General features: G+C 40.8%; 1 protein-coding gene across 3 annotated transcripts in view; it reads right to left on the bottom strand.

Annotated features, from left to right (window-relative positions):
- The window catches only part of grip1 (glutamate receptor interacting protein 1), a 305,651-nt gene that overhangs the window by 105,464 nt on the left and 177,978 nt on the right, over window positions 1-22,209 (bottom strand). For all 3 annotated transcript variants that reach the window (XM_069903992.1, XM_069903990.1, XM_069903991.1), the window contains exon 2: window positions 9,754-9,834. In XM_069903992.1, coding sequence (XP_069760093.1) covers window positions 9,754-9,834 — 81 coding nt within the window. The remainder of the gene's footprint in view (window positions 1-9,753; window positions 9,835-22,209) is intronic.

Here is a 22,209-nt window from a genome sequence, read left to right as displayed (position 1 = left end):
TGTAATTTTCTAGTTTACATGAACAACATTAGCTACCCTCCAATCTTCCAGCACCTCACCCGTGGCTAAGGACATTTTAAATATATCTGCCAGGGCCCCTGCAATGTCTACACTGGTCTCCCTTAAGGTCCGAGGGAATATATCAAGGTCCAGGGATTTATCTACCTTTATTCACTGAAAGGCAGCAAGAACCTTCTTCTCTTTAATCTCTATATGTTCCATCCCACTACTGCTTGTTTCCCTTCCTTATACACTACGCCAGTTTCCTGAATAAATACTGATGCAAAAAACAGTTTAAGATCTCCCCCATCTCATTATGCTCCACACAGAGACAGCCACTCTAATCTTCTAGGGGACCATTTTTGTCCCTTACTATTCTTTTACTCTAAACATATTTCAAGGTTCAATTTATTGTCATAGTAATAAAAGTGTGCTATTACGTGAAATTTATTTTTGCCTGATGCAAGGAAGACAGAATTACCACCTAAGCACCTCTTACAGTCAGAGAGAGAGAAACAAAAATACCAGACACTGAGTGTCCGTAGTTTGTCTTCAGTGCTTCCACAGCCACACAGAGTCCAGACCAAGCCATTGACAATCCAAGCTCCAGATCTGAACCTCTGACAGAGTCAGGAACTCTTCAGCGACCTCGGCACCTTCTCACATCCCAGTTCCGATACCTGGTGCCCCTCCAGCCAGTGCGAGCTGGTCTGTAGCCCAGCGCGAGTCTCCCAATGGCAGTCTTCAGCATCCCACAGCTTCTACGAGTTCCTCATCTCAGTCGCCAGCAGACCACTGCATGCACTGGACCCATCAGCCACAGTGCCCCCTCACTGGTCCACCACCATGGTCACCGTCAGACTCCACAACGATGACTCAACAACTCACTTAAGGATTCTTATTTTTGCGATTTATTGACTTTTTTTGTCTCTATATTGCACAGTTTGTTTACATGTTACAGTTTGTTATTTGTTTATTAGTGTACATTGAGTACAGCTTTTTTTGTACTACCGATAAACGGTCATTCTGCCCCGCAGGATAAAAGAATCTCATGGTTTAAAAAAAATTAATTATCATTTGTATCAATGACATTTTATACATATATATATATATATATATATATATCTATACACACACAGAATATATATACGTGTGTGTGTGTGTGTGTGTGTGTGTGTGTGTGTGTGTGTGTGTGTGTGTGTGTGTGTGTGTAGTACATTACAATACTATTCCATACAAGATACAAATTTAAAAAAAAATTCTCTCCCACCCCCTCCCCCCAAAAAGAAAGAAAATACCTAAACTATAAATCACTATTCATATTTTCCTAACATAATTTTGTATTTTCTAATTATTGAGAGGAGTGGGTGATATGGATGGACTTTAGTTAATGAATTCCTTAAGGGATCTCAGGGTTGTATGTGATGTCATGTATGTACCCTATCAATAAATCTGAATCTGAATCAGAGATTAAAAGCCATTTAAACAAGATAGACAAAAGATGTCTGGAGAGAATGTGAAAATCAAATGGAGGCTGGGACTAGATTAGTTGTGGGACTAGTTGACCTAATCCAGCTTCTCACGATTTTCTTACATGGGGGCTGGATGAGTAGAGACCTAAATTTGCCATAGGGCGAAAGCCAACCTTCACAGAAAGAATCAATGACAGTCCACAGTTGAGTTCTTGGGTCAATGGTAGGACCAGGACTTTTCTTGCTTCCCCTCCTGTTCTCTGATACTATTTCATTGGCCTCCACTTATCATGATACAAGAGAAGCTCCAAAGAATTTCCTGTTAAGTGTGATGTATTTGAGGAAATGGTACATTAGTTTCACACAAATTCTAGGAAGAAAAATATTAGCAGCAGGACAAAGGACATTTGTGAACCCAGCAGAAAATATTTTTTTAAGAGTATTTTGTGTTTTAAAAATAATACAGAATAGAGGACTCAATTAATAAATAATACATTGAATATATAAAAATCATAGAAAAACATTCAAAAGGTCAAAAAATAAATAAAAAGGGAAGTCCCCCTGCTCCCAGCACCCCCTCCCCAGATTCAAAAAGGGGAGAGAGAGTGGGGAATAGAGGGAGATAAAAAGGTAGAAAATAAAAAGTAACTGGAGCAAGGTTCAACATCTCAGAGTTTCAACATTTTAAAAAGTACTACATTTCTAATAAGGAGTACACTAATTCACAATTGACAAAATAAATTATACAATCTGGGCATTTAAATAATCTAAATAAGGTTGCCGAATTTCGATGAATATACTCGATCTGTTCCTAAGACTTCTCAAGAGGACTACAACTTTGCTCTTTCATGTTCCAATGATCAATGTAAAATAGGGAATCAGATTTCCATGGTACTGCAATATATTTCCCGGCTATTGACAATGCAATTTTAATAAATTTAAGTTTACTTCTGGAGAAGTTAACTTTTGTAGCTGCCGAATTCCACAGAAGAAACAATTCCACGTCTAGAGGGAAGTTCACCCCTACAACTTTTCTCAGCACTTCCCCCAATTCTATCCAAAATGTCTTAATTTTGTGCATAACCAGGTGGAGTGTAAAAAGGTACCACACCTAAAACACCTATCAGAAAATTCTGGTTTATTTTTATGTACATTTAAAAAAACAAGTATTGTACAGATTTCACCTTTATCCGCATATCTAAAATCCGGAAAGCTCCAAAATCCAGCAAGTGGGGACCGGTGGTCAGGGGAGGCGGCCAAAAGACCGGCAGTCGGGGGAGACAGCCGGGGTAGACTGCCGGGTGGCTGAGGAACTCAGTTGGGGGAGACTGCTGGGCTGCCAAGGGACTGGTGGTCGGGGGAGTCATCCGAGGGACCGTGGTTGGGGGAGATGTCCGGGGCTGAGGGTCCGCAGTTGGGGGAGACTGCCGGGCGGCCGAGAGACCGGGGGAAGACAGCCGGGGTAGACTGCTGGGCAGCCGAGGAACGCGGTCGGGGGAGACGGCCAGGCGGCCAAGGGACCGGTGGTCGGGGGAGATGGTCAAGGGACCGCGGTCGGGGGAGGCGGCCGAGAGACCAGCGGTCAGGGGAGGCAGCCGAGGGACCAGCGGTCGGGGGAGGCAGCCGAGGGACCAGCGGTCGGGGGAGGCAGCCGAGGGACTAGCGATCGGGGGAGGCAGCCGAGGGATCAGCGGTCGGGGGAGGCAGCCGAGGGACCAGCGGTCGGGGGAGATGTCTGGCTGGTGAGGGACCGGTGATCGGGGGAGATGGCCAGGCGACTGGAAAGGGGTGGGGGTGGATACAGCAGCACAATTCGGGTGGGCTTTCCGAAATCCGGAAAAATCTGAAATTCAGAACACACTATCCCCCAAGGGTTCCGGATAAAGAATCGTGGACCTGTAATTGGTGCAGAAAATTATAATGAATCGGTCTATTTCTAGAATTAATTAAGGTGGTCATACTATCTATACATAGATCTGACCACATTGTGGATCGATTACACTGCCCAAATCTGATTCCCATCTCTACCTCGATCTATGTAGTCCAGATTGTGCATCAGAGTATATATATTAGAGATAAAGTTGGTTGCATTCCCCTTTTGAATTAGAATTTTCTTGCCTGAGCACACTGGTAGGACTAGTAATTGTCCCCACTTTTCCCTCAAAAAAGATCACAATTGGAGATAGCAGAAGAATGTGTTGTTAGGTAAATTACCAGATATTTATTTTTAAATCCCTCAGAAGACAAATTGCCTCCGTTGATCATAACAATTTTAAATGCACCTGATTCTATTACCCAAAGTCATGGGTATTAAACTGTTATGAGATAGAGGCGTCTTTGAGGATAACCCCTCTTTTAATCCCACAAATAAGTTAATTTTATCCCAAATATAAATTACATGTTTCAATAATGGGTTATTTGTTTTCCTTTTAATTAATTTAAAATTCCATTTATAAATAAATTCTTCTGCCATCTCCTCTCCCACCATGTGCAAGCCAATTATAGCCCAGGAAGGAATCGCCTCATTAAAATAAACAGCAGCAAAACAAATTTGTGCCGCCAAATATATATATTTTTAACAGTCCGGTAATTTTAACCCTCCCATTTTATAATCCAAGGTCAACCTATCCATGGAAATTCTACAAACTTTACCTGACCAGAGGAATAAACGAATATGTCCATTAGAAATATTATTAGGTAGTGGGATAAAGAATGAAAAAAGTATTGAAGTCTAAGCATTTTCTTCATTTTAACACATTACTCTGCGCCAATAACATCATGTTTATGCACCTCTGGAGGTCTTCCTCAATATTCCGCAGCAGGGGAGATAATTAAACTTATATAGATCATTTAAATAGCAGAAAATTAATTAATCTGACAAACAACCCAAACATATTACTCATTAAACATACGGCATTTGACGATTTATGGATTTAATTACACCATCTTCAGAACATTAGTGCTAAAGTTAAATAAAGGGAAAGAAAGAATCTCTTGTTGGAATTATGAGACAAGATGAATTAAAGATTTCTTCAATGTCTCGACTTGCAATTTGACAACATCGAGGAGAAGTAGCAGAACCACTGGTGCTATGATTGGTCAAATACTCCCATTATGGTAAGGCTCATGTACAGAATCAATACAAGAACGAAGTCAACATTGAAAAGGTTGGGCTGCAGTGGTAAGCAGGTTGATAATGTGGTAAAGAAGAGAGGAACACAAAAAGTGCAGATGAATGGAATCTCAACCAAGCAATGAGCTGCCAGAAGAACTCAAAGGGTCAGGCAGCATTAATAGGTAGAAATGGTCAGTCAGTATTTCAGATTTATTGAGACTAACGTGAGAAGGGGAGATATTAACTATATTTGGGGGGGGGGGTGGTGGAAGAAGCTGGAGAGAAGCAAAGAGGTGGTTGTGTATAGGGCAGAAGGTGGAAGAGGTACAGTTGATTTGGAGCGTGGGAAAGTAGAGGGAAAAATAAGATTGGGAATAAGTAAACAGTGGAACCAAATTGATGTTGGGTTTACATAAAATTATTAATATTGATGTTCATGCTGTTGGATTTAAGGTTGTCCACGAAGAATATGGTGTGTTAGTCCTCAAGTTTATGCTTGGGCTCACCCTGGCAAATGGATGAGGCCAGGGACAGCCAAAGGTGAAGGGAATTGAAATATTGGTAAGCTTGGAGCCACAGACAGAACGCAGTTGTTTGGTGAATACAGTGGATTAGGTCAAATGAAGTAAAGCCTGTCACACCCAGAAGGGCTGCTTGTGGCTACGGATGGAGGTGAGGGGGGAGATGTAGGAGCAAGTTTTACACTTTCTGTGATTATAGCGGGAATTGCCCATGGTGTAGGAGGATAGGTAGGGAGAGAAGGTGGGGAGGCTTGGAGAGATTTATCCCTGCAAAAGTTGTAGAGAGGGAAAGACCCAACAACTGACAATTGGCAAAATAGGTATTTGGTAGATTGGTATTTTCTGCATAGGAAACAATTGCAATTTAAACTGCATGGCATAAACTGAAGAACTGACTACTTAAACAGACTTGCTATGAGAACAATGGTAATCGCAGCTGTCATATTTCATAATCTTCATTTTGTATGGTGCCTAATGATATGGTAACTTTGTGGCAATGCATCGAGATTAGTTATCTGGAAATGAGCACTATGGCTGATGTGTTCAAATTCAGCCACAGAATTGGAGGATTCAAATTTATTTCCATAAATAATCAGTTTGTTTTAAAGCCAAGGACTGGTAAAGGTGAATTGAAATGCAAAAATCCATTCAGTCCACTGATATTTTTCATGGAAAGAGCACTAGCATCTTTACAACCTGTCCTCCACTCAGATTTTCAATGTTGAGACGCAAGTGACCCTGAACTGGTTCACTTCAACACTGGCTCATGGAGGAAACATGACCAGCATTTTCAATGAGGGATGAGGATCGTGTGTGGGCCTTATCATCACATGTCATGAATACTTGGCTTGAAGGAAATGGTCTGGTGGAGAGAGACCACTGAAGAGCAAAAAAAAAGCATTTTGACTCCCAAAGTGCACATCTTAACACAGATTCCACCCCCTCCCCAAAGATGCTGTTTTGCCACATATAGATAGTTTGCTTTGTACAAAATAGCTGAAACTGTCCTTTAAAGGGCCAGTGGAGGTTAAACTATTCAACTGTTTTTTTTAAGGAAACATTTCAGAGTGGATCATTTCCTTTTTTTTGGTTTTTGATTGCTACTGGTTCCAAAACAAGATGATATTGTACAAGTGAATAAAAAAATGAAAATATCAAATTGGGTGGCTGCAGGTGTCCAAAAAATAAGATTGAGCACACTCAATTTTTACAGAGGCTGAGGTGGGAGTGGGGGTGGCCAAATGAGGAGTCAAAAATTATAAGGGGTGTTGAAAAGGTCAATGGTAAGAAATATTTCCACAAGGCAGAAGGCATAGGTTCAAGGCAAGGAATAACAGATTTAGAGGAGATCGGAGAAAGAATTCTGTCACCCAGAGGGGTCTGGAATCTGTAATGTGAGGGGTTGATGCAATCATGTACTCTCACCACATTTAAGAAATGCCTTGACAAGCGCTTGCAACAGTAAGACATAGACAGGTGCGGGTCAAGAGCTGGAACATGGGAGGAGTATAGACAAGCACGATGTTTGGTATGACCACGATGGGGTAAAGGGCCTGTTTCTAGGTTCATCAGAGGATGTGGCTTGGCATCTGATTAAATCTTGTCCAATGCTCATTTGGCCATTACACTGAAGTACTTGGTTCCTACTTTAATATCTGAAATGTCTCTGGTGATTTCAGTCAAAAACTCTGCAGCACAGGCTTACCTTGAAGTGTTGTATTGTATTTGCCAGTGCAAAGCAATAGTCTTCATAACTGGGAACATTTACAATGACAGCATTTACAATTCAGAACCATCCTCTTCACTGGTAATTGCTCAAGTATCCATAAATCAAGTGCATCATTCAATCCCAGGGGTGCAATGAAGATCAAATCAAATGGGATATGTAGAGATTTTTTAGACAGGTGCAATCATTTTACACAAGCTAAATTGACTGATGAAATTTAATCATCTTTTAACAGCATTCCAAGATAGATCATTAATGATTTAAGTGTGATAACTTACAGGAAAATAAATAAAAAACAAAAATCATAGCTGAAGTAGAAAAAGAAATTTCTGGAAACGCTCAGCAGGTCAAGCACCATCAAACAAAGAGTCTTTGCAATAAAATGGAGAGATGGTGCCACTAATGTCTCTCAGCTTGACAGCTCAATTAATTCAGGGTCCACCAGTACGACACTGGTTGAAACGGTTTTGACGACAACTCATTTTGCATTGACTATGGGAGTTGTTATTGGAAGCTGCAAAGGATGAGATATGTCCAGCAGTCACTGCAGTTCATCTTACAATATTACTTGTCTGCTGTATTTGATGGGAGGGGTCAAAAGCTCATTGGAAAGTGAAAGAGATGACAGCTCAAATATCTGCAAGCATGAAAGGCCCAGGAATGGGATAGTATCTTAACATTGTGGCCTATTCTGTGGCTGTTCTGAAAATGTGATCAGGTTATAAACCTACGCTTGATCAGAAGCAGTCAGCACACGGGAGTCTTATTTACTTCTTGCTAGCTAAAAATAGTAGAACTAATCCATTTATTTACACATCCAGATCAATTTGGGGAGGGCCAAAGGAATGACAGATTTAACTCAGTCAAGTGTGCAGTGATGAATTTTGAAAAGTTAAACCAGGGCACTGTAAATGCTGGAGCCCTGGACACATTGTGGAACAGAGAAACCTGGGGGTACATGGACATAATCCATGAAGGAAGCGACACAAATAGACAGGGTGGTGTCAAAGGTATTTGGCATGATTATCTTCATGAGTATGTGCATTGGACTGCATAATTAGATCATGGATTTCCTCACCTCCAAACCACAATCAGTGAGGATTGGTAAGAACCTCTCCTCCACAATCTCCATCAGTACCGGAGCACCACAGGGCTGTGTTCTTAGCCCCCTGCTCTACTCACTTAACACCCATGACTGTAACTCAGTATGACAATAACACCATCTACAAATTTCCCAATGATATCACGGTAGTGAGTTGTATAAAGAAAGGGGATGAGTCAGCGTACGGGATGGAGATTGAAATCCTGGCTGAATGGTGCACCAAGAACAACCTTGCATGCAATGTCACCAAGACTTCAGGAAAGACAGAGGTGTAAAATTCAGTGATCACTGAGGAATCTGAGGTGGAGAGGGTGAGTAAATTTAAGTTCTTGGGAGTCACTATCTCAGAGCATCTTTCCTGAACCCAACACACCAATAGCATCGTGAAGAAACACTTCCTCAGGAGTTTGCAGAGGTTTGGTATGACATCAGAAACCCTGGAAAATTTCTGCAGATGTGTGGAGGAAAGTGTGCTAACTGGCTGCATCACAATCTGGTATGGGGACACCAGTACCCCTGAGCATAAATCCTTCCAAAAGGTAATGGGCACAGCCCAGGACATCACAGGCAAAACCCTCCCGATCATAGAGAACATCTACAGGGAACATTAAAGGGCAGCAGCGATCATCATAGACCCACCACATCCGCACATGCTCTGTTCTCGCCGCTGCCATCAGGAAAGAGGTGTCGGTGCCACAGGACTCGTACCACCAGGTTCAGGAACAGCTGCTCCCCCTCCACCATCAGACTCCTCGACAACAAACTCAATCAGGGACTAATTTAGGGACTCTTACTTGAGCATTTTATTAATTTTCTTTGCTCTCCCTGTATTGAGCAGTTAGTTTGCATTCATTATCTGTTTACAGTTCTTTTGATTATTTACATGTTTACACTGTGTGCAATTTATTTTTTGCACAACCAATTAGTGGTAATTCTGCCGTGCCCACAGGAAAAAGAATCTCAGGGTTGTATGTTATGTGATGCCATGTATTCACTCTGACAATAAATGTGAAATCTGAACACAGAGGCTGGGATATTTTGCTGCAACTATACAAGATGTTGGTGTGACCACATTTAGAGTATTGGGCATAGCTCTGATTGCTTTGCCACAAGAAAGATAGTTAACTGAAAGGAGTGCAGAAAATATTTACAAGGAAGTTGATGGTACTGGAGTTGTAACGAGAGGCAGGATTGGCTGGTACTTTTTTCCACTTTGCTATATAAAGGACATTGTTTGACCTGTTGTGTTTCTCCAGCATTTGTGTTTTTACTTCAACCACAGTGTCTGCAGATTTTTGCGTTTTCCTTTTGGTCTTAACTCGATGTGCAACCCTTCAGTCGTTGATTCGTTGCTGCCAGTTTTGACCTTTCCGCACACATTTGTGTAACGCAGGATTATCCGAAACCCCGCTCCCTATGTCACATCACATCTTGTCTGCTCTTTCTTTTGTCCAGGCATTGCAGCTTGCATTTAAGGGACAGCTTGATGTTAATATTCTTAACTTGGTTTTCATCATCACTCCCCTAAACTGTAATTCCCCTTACATCATTGTTAAATCTGATGGTTGCACAAAGCTCAAAGGAAACAAAAAAAATGAAAGGAAGTCACTATAACTGATTCTTCGCTTGCACCTCTGAAAACATTTGGATGTTTGTCAAAGTAACCTGGAAGATCCAAATAAAGAACTTTTGAAGGATACACATAGTCATTGAGGTCAAACCTCATGATTTATACCTATGCCAACAATCTCTTTCTAGTTGCACCCTTTTGGGAAACACTGTAAAGTTGCAGGAGAAACCACAACAATCAAACTTACCTGGAATACTTTGTCTTCGAACAGCCAAACTGCCCTCTGTGGTTTTCGATTGATTTGTAGATTTGGCATATGGTCCGTCATCTGTCAAATCAAGTCAGATGATTAACAGAGTTATAGAATATGCATTTTTAAGAGACCAAATCATTCTATTGATTACAATGGTAACAGCAAATTCTCTAGGCTTAATAGCAAAAAGACTAAACCAGGGATCAGAAAAATTCTTGCTAACAATTGCCAAAAACATGAAAATATGGTTGGATTCACATTCAAGAAATTAACCAGACCTCAAAATGACAAAGCAAATTACTGAATGATAAAAGGAAACATTGCACCTAGTAGGAACATTTCAGGAAAAAAGTCATTTGACAGAAATAGGTTTCATGCATAAGAGTAGCATTACAGCCCAAAATAGTGTTAACTTCCTCACAGCTGTCATTCACTGCCAGAAGGCACCACCATCCATCATGCAATCCAGCGGCAGAACACCAATGACTGCAGATTTAATTCCATTTACATGTATATAATTCTGTTCTCCAGTATTAAGCACAGCCATGAAGGCAAAAACAAAATAAATTTTAATAGCCCCTCAATGCTTTAGAATATCTTTGTCAGCTAAACATAGAGCGGCAAGACAGGCCCGCGCCGACCAAAATATCAACTGCCCATATCCTTCTAAACCCAAGCTATCCAGCCCAATGTTTTCTTAACCATTGTTGTAATCACCTCCTATGGCAGCCCATTTCATACACCCACCACCTGTGCAACAACAAAAAAGTTATCCCCTGAGGTTTCTGTTAAATCTCTCCCATTAAAATCTATCCCCTGGTTACCGATTCCCCTACTCTGGATAGAAGATTCTCTGTGTGTTTACCTGATCTATTCCTCTCTTAATTTTATATACCTCTATAAGATTGCCCCTCATCCTGTGCTCCAAGGAATAAACCCCTAGCCTGCTCAGCCTCTCTCTATAGCTCAGGCCCCCAAGTACTGGCAACATCTTTATAAATATTCCATGCACCTTCCCCAGCTCGACATCTTTCCCAAAGCACGATGACTAAAATTGAACCCAGTACTCCAAATGGCGCCTCACCATTGTTTAAGATATTCCAGCTGTGCGGCAGCTTTGCAATCTAGTTCAACCAATGGGTTTGCTGAGTACCTAGGCAACAGCATTCCTTTGTCTCAACCTAGCCCAGTGGTTTTCAACCTTTTTCTCTCCCCCCCCCCCCCCCTCTCCATACCAGTTAAACTATTCCCTATGCCGATAGGTGCTCTGTGATTAGTAAGGGATTGCTTAAGGTAGTACAGGGGTGGAAAGAAAAAGGTTGAAAACCACTGTTTTAATCGTACCTAATTGACTTGTTATGTGCACGGTTTCATAACTCCAAAGGAAATGGGCCAATGACAATTTTTCTCAAGCAAAATATTTCAGTAACAATTGGATCTCGAGCTGCGATTCTCAACCTTCCCTTCCAACTCACTCGAGTTCTGAGAAAGGGTTTCGACTTGAAACGTTGACTATTTCTAGCCATGGATACTGTCTGACCTGCCGAGTTCTTCCAGCAATTCTTTGTCTGCTTATAAAAATGCCATTTGATTTGCATCATCAAATATCTTAAATTGCAGTGATTTAGTTATGTGAATGAATGCCCAGATTTCTCATTTCAATAATGCAATTAGTAACTCTGGAAGCACTCGGCTGATCAGGGAGTATCTGTGGAAGGAGAAACATTAATGTTTCTGATGCAAGTACTGGAACCTAGACCTGAAATGTTAGTTATTTCTCCTTCCACAGATGCATCCTAACATGTTGAATGTTTCTGGCATTTGCTGTTTTTTTAAAAAATACTTCAGGTTTTAAACACCTTTTTTTTCTTTAATTTCTACATTTGCTCAAATTAGCCAAGCAGAGTCGAATCAATCGCAAATAGATTTTGTGGGGTTCAAAATTAGATCAGTTTTACTTTCATGAAGTTCACATAAACTTAAGAGGTGGCCAAACAAATGAACTAATTTTGTCATAAAGAAGCTGCTGGTAAACTGCAAGAAGAAATTTTTGTATAGGTTATTACCAATTTGGGAATTAGTGAATTAAAAATTGTTAACAAGCCAAGGGTTCCAAGATAGAATAACAAATAAATCTGTCTTAAGAGATTTTATCATATGGGAAAAAGACTCAAGATGTCACATTGAAACCAATAATTAATGGAAGTTGATTATTTAAAATGGAAATCACCACTCAACTTTGAATGCATCATTTAAACTGAAACTTGCCATCTGTGAAGACAGACAACAAAATTCCCAGTTTGCTCCATAGGTTTATATAAAACACATTTGCCAATGAATTTGGGTTGCTAGCCCAGAGCCAAAACCATCCCCATTCTTCCTTCATAACAGATGGCAAGGATGATTCCAGGATTTCTTTTGCAGAGAGTTAATTTGGTACAGGTTTGAACCCTATTATTGTTTTGTACAATTGCTTCAGGTAAATACCACATTAGCCAAATCAACTGATTGATTCAGTTTTTTTTAAATAAAAAAACCAAGTATTGTACAGATTTTATTAAAATTAAATTATCTGTGGCAATTAATTAATGAATCAAAATATACTGCAGTTCTCAATTAGATCATGTCCTTGCTGTCTTTATAAGATAGCGTTCAATGTAGTCATGAGGTTAATTGCTGGGACAGCTGGTATAGAAAGCATATTTCTTCTGCGCCTTCTCCTGTATTGTCTACTGAGTGCATTTTGCCATGAGATTTCCTGTTCTGGCAAGCTGTGAAATATCAATGGTTGGTGTGTACCTGGAGTTGGGCAGGGGGTGGTGGTGGGGTGGTCTAAGGAACATTGGCGTTAACAACCACCAGAGGTTCTGTATGTTTTAATGAGCTGAACAGAGGTTATTACATCCACGAAGGGGCTGACAATTTATGGCCTTGCAGCCTTGTTGCCATTACCAGAGGCTTCAGTGGAATCTGGATTTTTTTCGTTAAGAGTACTCTACCCTTGGCAAATAATGAGGGCAATATACTGTATGCAGTAAAATACAAGAGGTCATTAAGAGTTAATGGAGAATCAAAAAGGACTAAAGAGAGGCATTTGAATGCCCCATTTATTCAAATGATCACTTGAAGTACAGCACATAGTGATTATATTTAATCATTTAGCATGTTTAAAATGTTGTGTACGTCATATGGCAAAGTATAATGACAAATATTATAAATGGGATCTATTTATGCCATGTCAATATTACAGTGGGCTGAAACAGCTCTTTGCTGAACTCTCTCTCAACATCAATCTTATGACCAACTGAGAATGAACAGCTCACCCAAATCAATTCTACTGGATAGGATTAGGCATTCAAAAAAGTTAACTTGGCTCAAATGATCATTAATCCTTTGTGTGAGCGATCCCTGGAATAAAGTTAATTTTTAGTTTATATTAAGTACAATGGGATCAAGACAAGAGCAAACAAATGTAAAAAGCAACACTGGAACATAATAACAAAATTAGAAACCAAGTGTGCCAATTTAGTGGCAAGTCTGCCTGTGGTCAATTCCCATGTCTGCTGTTAACACTATTAAAGTGCCCATGTTCCAATAAAGATAACAATTAGGAGGTGAATGAACAAGTGCTTCACTCTTTCATTCATTTATGATGACATGTGGTAGTCATTTGGAACATCAGGTCAGCTCTAAACAATCCCACAGTCCCATTCCCTCCTTCATATTTCCCATTGGTTCTGAAGCTGGTTCTCCAACACAAGCTCATCCAGTCTCTTTAGAGCTCTAAACAAATTTATAGTAGCTAAGTATTGCATGCAATAAATCTGGAGCTGCAGATACTCACAGACACAAGGGTGACTGTAAACTCCTCAGGCACTTGAAGCTGCAAGAAAACAGAGCTAGCTGCTGAGCCACGGTCAAGGATGGACAATGGCTCCATTTGTGGCTGCTCTGTGTGCTCGGACCAGATTCCATTGATTACTAGGCCCTTCAGTTCATGCATTCAAAGCAATAACTGACTTACAACAGCACAAAATGCATCCTATCAAGTCTATACCAAGAACAGACCATTCCGTCAGATGTTTGATTGGAGACATTTAAATTTTCACTCAAGTATGCCAAATTCCCTTTAAAAAGGTAGCACATAGTGTAACCACACGGCATGCATCTTTAATCCTGAAATTCCTCTTTATTGGGAATCCACCTGCCCTCCCCACCTTCTCCTACAGGTGTCTGGTATCGGGAACCAAAACCCATCATCATTTGTGCACTTCCAATAAACATCCTCTTGACCTCATTAAAAAAAAGCCTTGCGGGTGTCACAGGTATTTGGCAGCCGGCACCTGAACTATCCACTGTTCAAGGAGTCTGAACTTTCCAGTTCTGCTCATCAAATCACTTCCATCTGCTTAAGTACATATTACAGAATTGATTAGCCTTTTCAGGTGCTACGATGGCACATTTACACACAGTCTTTCACGCAATGCCATCCACATCCAGCAGCTGTGATTCTATCCTGACCTCTGGGACTACATTCAGTATTAAAGCCTGAGCAGCGCGGTTAGCGCAACGCTGTTACAGCGTCAGCAACCAGCGTTCGAATCTGGCAGAGTCTGTACATTCTCCCCCGAGTCTGCGTGGGTTTCCTCTGGGTGCTCCAGTTTCCTCTCACCCTTCAAATGCAAGGGGGTTGTAGATTAATTAGGGTATTTAGGTGGCACGGGCTGGAAGGGCTTGTTACCACACTGTATGTCTAAATTTAAATTAACAAATAGATGAGGACAGCTTTAGCATAACAAAATAAATACAATCATAGTCCAAACCAACACCTGACAAAACTAATTTTAATGATTGAAAATATTTTTTCAATAACTATGCAGAATGATTTGCTTGTTAGAATAGCTATTTTCAATAAAATCTGAAGCTACATTCAGAAGCTTTTTAAATCATTGGTACTGATTCTCCAAATAAAGCTTGAATTAAAAGCCTCATTAAAAGCCTAAAAACATTGCCACTGGCAGTATGAAAATGTGGGCAATTTCAAACTTTTTTTTTATTGGCATGAAAATGACAAAACTCAAGGTGACACAGTTGACGTAGTAGTTAGCACGACACCTTTACAGTGCCAGCGATCGGGACCGGACCTGCGTTCAAATCCTGCGCTGTCTGTAAGGAGTTTATACATTCTCCTCGTGTCTGCATGGGTTTTCTCCGCGGGCTCTGGTTTCCTCCCACCCTTCAAAAACGTGTAGGTTAACGGAGTGTAAATTGGGTGGCATGGACAAATTGGCCTGTTACCATGATGCATGTTTAAAAAAAAATTAAAAAATTTTTAAATGAAAAGAATTCACTAAATAGATTTGAAGTAGCCTGCAACTTTCTCTCCAGAGGCGACGATGGAGTCTGATACGATCACAATATTTAAGAAACATTGAGGCAAGCACTAAAACAGGCAAAGCAGAGAAGGAGACATACGGTAACCAATGTAAGCCAATGGGATTACAGTAGATGGGCAAAAATAGGATGGCATTGCCATGATGGGCCAAAGGGCTCATTTCTATGCTGTCCAACTCTAATGAAGAATCAGAATTTATTGCTATGAACATGTCATAAAATTTGTTGTTTTGTAGCAGCTTTCCTAACATAAATATCACTATAAAAATTATTAAAAATAAATAAATGAGTGCAAAAAGAGGGGAAAAGCAAGGTAATGTCTGTGCTTCATTGTCCATTCAGCAATTTGATATTAGACCGGAAGATGCAGTCCTTGTGCTACTGGGTGTTCGTCTTCAGGGTCCTGTACCTCCTTTCCAATAGTAGCAGAATGAAGAGGGCATGGCCTAGGTGGTGAGTGTCCTTGAGGATAGACGCTGCTTTCTTAAGGCTTGGCCTCTTGTAGATTTTCTTGATGGAGTGGAGACTGATGCCTGTGATGGCGCTGGCCGAGTTCACAATTCTCTGTTATGCTATATCACCCTTTGACCCCATTATTCTGGTGTGCGTTATCGTGGGGCAAAAGAGCAGGAAAAATAGAGCAAAAATAATGGAAAATCCATTGCTCCCAATCAATTTAAAATTCAGTGAGCTGAATGAAGCTGCAAAAGGAACCAAGTGTTCAACCTAACTGCCAGACTTGAGCATTCCAGTTCTAAGTCTGCTCATTCTTAGTGAGAGATGCTGCATTTCTGAATCTGCACTTCATCACCAGATCAAATGTAGAGTCCATCAGCCCAAACCTGGTCAGCTGGGATCTCCCACCATCATTCTGGAGATCTCTCTATCCAGTATTATAGCAATCAATCGTAGTGTTTCATGCAAATCTCCACTAAACTGAATTCGGATTCTCAGTATCAATCATTCAGTTCAAAAAAAATGTCCAAATGATTTGACTTACCATATGTGTGTTTTTAATTACTTTATTTATAAATTAAAAGATTCAACCAAGACAGTAAAATCCTCGTTATCTGGAATTCAAGCAACGAGCAGCCTTAAGTGACCAGCAAAAAAAAAAACTGCAGAAATTATATAGGTAACAAATGCAAAAGTTTAAAATTGGCACCCCTCACAGTCAGTTTGCCAATCCACACAACACACAGTCTCAAGCAACTGGCAAATTCACTTATCCGGCATCTACCAATCCACAAAGGTCCCAGATACCAGGGGTTTTACTGTAATAATTATTTTCAAATGTTCCTGAAAATCAGATTTAAAACTGAAAAATGAACTCCATCCTGCTCAGAGGTAGGCCCTGACCAGTACTCCATCCAAGGCTTGCTTGGCCAAGTACCTTCCTGGAGTCTACACTTGGGTGGTTCAAGTCTGTTCAATCTACCATATCCACACCAGGTTGGTGTAAGCGGTCGGTCATCACCAGCCCAATTTACCAAAGTATTGCATTGTAATTTTTGTAACATAAATTACAAAGCTCACCAGACATTCAGTGTCACCGGGATCAAAAATAATTTCAGTACTTGGTTTTTGGAGAAATGACAAACATTTGAGGGAAACACTGTTCTGGCATGATTCATTATATGCACAGCTTGGACTCGGGTTTTACTCAAATACTTGACCAATTAAAAGCACTACTTTCAAAATTTGCCAGGTGTATTTCAATCATGTTGATCATATTTAAAATGTTAGTTTCACAAGAGCACAGAATCAGTAAAACCAAGTGACGAGGTTAACGCCACACTCTTACAGCACCCACAGCCCGGGATCACATCTGGCATTATCTGTAAGAACTTTATATGTTCTCCCCACATCTTCGTGGGTTCCCCCCCGGGTGTGCTTCATTTTCCTCCCACATTCCAAAGACTTTTAGGGTTAGTTGGTTAATTGGTCACATGGGTGTATTTGGGCGGCATTAGTTCGTGATCCGGAAGAGTCGGTTACCGTGCGGTGTTTCTAAAATTAAAAAAAAAACTTTATTTATTTCATCGCACTTACCAAAGTCACTGTTATAATCATGGCTAATTCCACATAACAGATCCATGATTTCCAGAAGAAAAACTTTACTAAGATATCTGGCTCGACCAGCCTTGCTCCACAGCTCATAAGGGCCAGTTACTGCAGCAGATCGTACTCTTCACTACAAACATACAATCCCAGGGTGTCACCAGTTGTCAGTTTACGAGTTGGGTAATCGAACTCTGCAGTCAGCAGGTGCATCGTCATTCCTTTGTTAGAGAACAAGCCAAAAATCTAGAATCTCTCCCATGAATTACCATTAAGACTTCATGGTCTTGGTTGAATGAGTTTTACACTGCACTCAGACTCCAGCATCAGAAAGTGGTCTAATTTAGATCTCGTGGCTCAACAGGCAGTTATTTGGCAGTGCAACAAATTTCTGCGGCTGAATTTATCCACAGAGTTGCTGCCTGCAATGACAAAGATTATTTATGTCCAGATTTATCGAGTGCCAGGAAGTACAGAACCACATTGCACAACAGTTGACAATCGTCATGATAAACATTTAAAATATGTCCATTTGCAGCTTTACAGTGCTATGTTTCCAGGTTACTTTCCACAAAAGCAGATAAAAGGATGACAGCACAGAAGGCTCTCAGTCAGTCCAAACCTCAGTATCAGTTCTTTACCATTGTCACTGAAAATTAGTACCATTACTATGTGTTGTCCCGACCTTCTTCATCTGTCAAATATCATGGGAGTACTTTGTAGAAAACATTTATGGCTCTGCAGCCCCCTACGTGATGAAGCCTCCATTAACCAGTCTGCTCACTCATCAGATAACCTTCACGGACCCAGGAACTCCAAGAAAATTATCCCTTTGTCATAGCAGACGCCATCTCCCCAGCTCTCCACTCAACCCTGGAACACCTGGGTCACACACGATCGTCTATTGTTCGTAGACGTTAATTCTTCCTTCACTACCATAGTCCCGACCAAACTTGCACCCGAACTCGAGGGCTCAGCACCCATTTCTATAAATAGATCCTTAACTTCCTGTCCAAACAACTTCAATCAGTGAAGATGGGTAACAACATCTCCTCCATGATCATATTAAACACCAGCGCTCCTCAAGGATATGTACTCAGTCCACCACTATACTCCCTTAAACCCAGCACTGTACAACTCTATATCCTTCCAACTCTATCTTCATATTTGCTCAGGACATGACAGTAGAAGGATCACCTGACCATTGTGGCTGACGGGAAACAGGTCGGAAGTCACCTCACCTGTCAACCAAGGTTAGGTCCACCCACAAGCAAGGCTACCACGCAATTGGTTCTCATAGGTCACATGAGTGCACACGAGCCAGCCCCACCTTCCCCCACCCCCTCAGGTCAGCTGCAGCATAAAGCCCACCACGTGCAGAAACTCTCTTTTTTGTCCTTGAGATGATCCGTGAGTGATCCGTGGGCGATGCTGGAGAACTCGGGTGGAGTTTATTGTGGCATATACCTGGGAGAGAACTTGCATTTCACCCATTATAATTGTAACTGGATTGCTGTTCCTGTGTTAATCAGTGTTCCTTGCTTGCTTATTATTGTGGTGGATATGGTTTATTGCAATCAGGAGTTGCAAATATCATTGATTAACTAATGGCCGATGTGCAAGATTTGGATGTTACTGCTTTGTATGAAAGTGAGTGTGTTCCCTGTTGCAAATTCCCCCACGTGTAAAGAATATAGTTTACAACTAACTCATGTTCAGGACTTGTTACTTCTTGAACCATAGAACATTACAGCACAGAAACACGCCCTTCAGCCCTTTTAGTTTGTGCGGAACCATTTTTTTGCCTAGACCTCGTACCCAGTCCATAGCTCTCTATACCTCTCCCATCCATATACCTGTCAAAATTCTTCTTAAACATTAAAATTGACCCCGTATTCACCATTTCAGCTGGTAGCACATTCCACACACCCACCACTCTATGTGTAAAGAAGTTCATCCTCATGTTCCCCCTAAACTTTCCCCTTTCATCCTTAACATATATCCTCTGGTTTGTATTTCACCTACCCTCAGTGGAAAAAAACCTATCTACATTTATTCTGCCTATCCCCCACATAATTTTAAATACCTCTATCAAATTTCCCCTTATTCTTCTACACTCCAGGGAATAAAGTCCTAACCTGTTTAACCTTTCCCTTAACTCAGTTCCTGAAGTCTGGGTAATATCCTAGGAAATCTCTGTACTCTATCTTATTGATATCTTTCCTGTAGTTAGGTGACCAAAACTGCACACAATACTCCAAATTTGGCCTCACCAATGTCTTATACATTAACATAACATCCCAACTCCTGTAATCACTAATTTGATTTATGAAGGCCAATATCCCAAAAACTCTCTTTACAACCCAATCCACCTGTGACATCACTTTAAGGGAATTATGTATCTGTATTCCCAGATCCCTCTGTTCTATCACAGGGCCCTACCATGCCCTTTCTTGGTCCTTCCAAAATGCAACACCTCACTTTTAGCTGCATTAAATTCCATTGGCCATTTTTCAGCCTATTTTTCCAGCTGGTCCAGATCCCTCTGCAAGCTTCAAAATCCTTTGCTGTCCACAACACCTCCAATCTTAGTGTCATCTGAAAACTTACTGATCAGATTTACATTATCATCCAGATCATTGATATAGATGACAAACAACAATGATCCCTGAGGCACACCACTAGTCACAGGCCTCCAGTCTGAGAAGCAATCATCCACCACTATTCTCTAGCTTCTCCCATCCAGCCATTGTTAACTCCAGTTCAGTACCTCACCATGATTATATAGCAACTGAACCTTCCTAACTTCCCATGTGGGACCTTGTCAAAGGCCTTACTAAAGTCTATGTAGACAACACCCACAGCTTTTCCTTCATCAATCTTCCTGGCAACCTCCTCGAAAAACTCTAAGTTTGATTAAACATGACCTTCTATGCAAAAAGCCAATTTGACTCACCCTAATCAGCCCGTGGATATACAAATAATAGTATATCTGATCTGTTAGAAGACTTTCCAATAATTTAGCTACTACTGACATCAAGCTCACTGGCCTTTAATTTCTAGGGTTACTTTTGAAGCCATTTAAAAAAACAGAACAACATGAGCTACCCTCCAATCATCCGGCACTACACCCGTGGCTAAGGACATTTTAAATAGTTTTGTCAGAGCCCCACCAATTTCTACGATAGCTTCCCTCAAGGTCCGAGGGAATATCTTGTCAGGCCCTGGGGATTTATCCATCCTTATTTGCTTTAAGACAGCAAGCACTTCCTCTTCTTTAATCTGTAGAAGTTGCATGACCTCATGGCCTGTTTTCCTTACTTCCCATGACTCTATGCACATTTTCTGTGAATACTGATGAAAAAAAAAACAATTAAGATACCCCCCATCTCTTTTCACTCTATACAAAACTGACCACTGATCTTCAAGGGGACCAATTTTGTCCCTTACTATCTATTTGTTCTTAATATACCTGTAGAAACCCTTGGCTTTTTCACTGAAATGTTGATCTGGATTTCATCCAACTCCTTCTCCAATTCCTTAACTCGTTTTGCCAGGAGCTCTTGCTGGATGCACTTCTCACAGATGAAATGATCAGGAACACTGCTGGCTTTCCTGACAACCCATATTCTGCAAGAGGAGTATTCCCCTGCCTTGGCTGCCATTCCCACTGTTTATGACTATAGGAAAATAATATATATAGAACATTACAGCACAGTACAGACCCTTCAGCCCACGATGTTGTGCCAAATTATGTAAACTTACTCTACAACCATCTAAACATTCCTCAACTCGCGTCCATAACCTATTATTTGAATGCTCCTATTGTACCTGCCTCCATTACCCAGCAATGTATTCCAGGCACCCACCACTCTCTGCCTTCTCCCTTAAACTCACCATAAACAGATGTCCTCTAGTATCGTCATCCTGGAGAAAGGTGGTGGCTTACAGGGAATCAAGACAAATCCTGGAGAAAATGTACGGCAAAGAAAGGACAGTTATGGGGCCATGTGTTGCATATCTGCACGTATTTTTAAAATTAATTTGAACGGGGATATTTTCTGCAGCCAATTTACCCAAATTGGTGTGGGATTTATGAAAATAAGTTTTGGCCTTGCCAGCAGATTACACAGCTGATGGCAAATGGAGGCAAGGGAATAAGCTGTTATGTTGCAATAAGAATCATCAATGGACCAACTATATTCATGCATTCTCAAGTTGCAATGTAGAATTTTGAATTTATAGCCTATCTAGAAATATCAATTATGAGAAAGCTAGAGACAAAATTGGTCCCTTAGAAAATCAGAGTGGAAAACTGTGTGTGGAACCTAGAGAAATGGGGGAGATATTGAACAGTTTCTTTTCTTCGGTATTCACTAAGGAGAAGGATATTGGGAGATGTGGGATAAAAAAAGCAAATTGGGTAAATATGGGGAATATAGAGATTACAAAAGGTGTAGTTTTAAGGCTTTTGAAGAATATAAAGGTGGATAAGTCTCCGGGACCAGACGGGATCTTCCCCAGGACATTGAGAGAAGTGAAGGAGGAAATAGCAGAGGCTCTGGCGGTAATTTTTCAAATGTCATTAGACATGGGAATAGTGCCGGAGGATTGGCGCATTGCGCATGTGGTTCCGTTATTTAAAAAGGGTTCAAGGAGGAAGCCTGGCAACTATCGGCCTGTAAGTTTGACGTCTGTGGTAGGTAAATTAATGGAGAAAATTCTTAGAGATAGTACTTATAAACATCTGGATAGACAGGGTCTGATCAGGAGCACTCAACATGGATTTGTGGGAGGAAGGTCATGTTTGACCAATCTGATTGAATTTTTTGAAGAGGTGACTAGGAATGTGGATGAGGGTAGCGCAGTGGATGTTGTCTATATGGACTTCAGTAAGGCCTTCGATAAGGTACCACATGGAAGGTTAGTTAGGAAGGTGCAGTCTTTAGGTATAAATTTTGAGATAGTCAAATGGATTGAACATTGGCTGAAAGG

This window comes from Narcine bancroftii, chromosome 11 (genome assembly GCF_036971445.1).
Source record: "Narcine bancroftii isolate sNarBan1 chromosome 11, sNarBan1.hap1, whole genome shotgun sequence".
In the NCBI taxonomy this organism is placed as follows: domain Eukaryota; kingdom Metazoa; phylum Chordata; class Chondrichthyes; order Torpediniformes; family Narcinidae; genus Narcine; species Narcine bancroftii.
The sequence above is the reverse complement of the archived record's forward strand: the minus strand, read 5'-3'. Positions and strand labels throughout refer to the sequence as shown.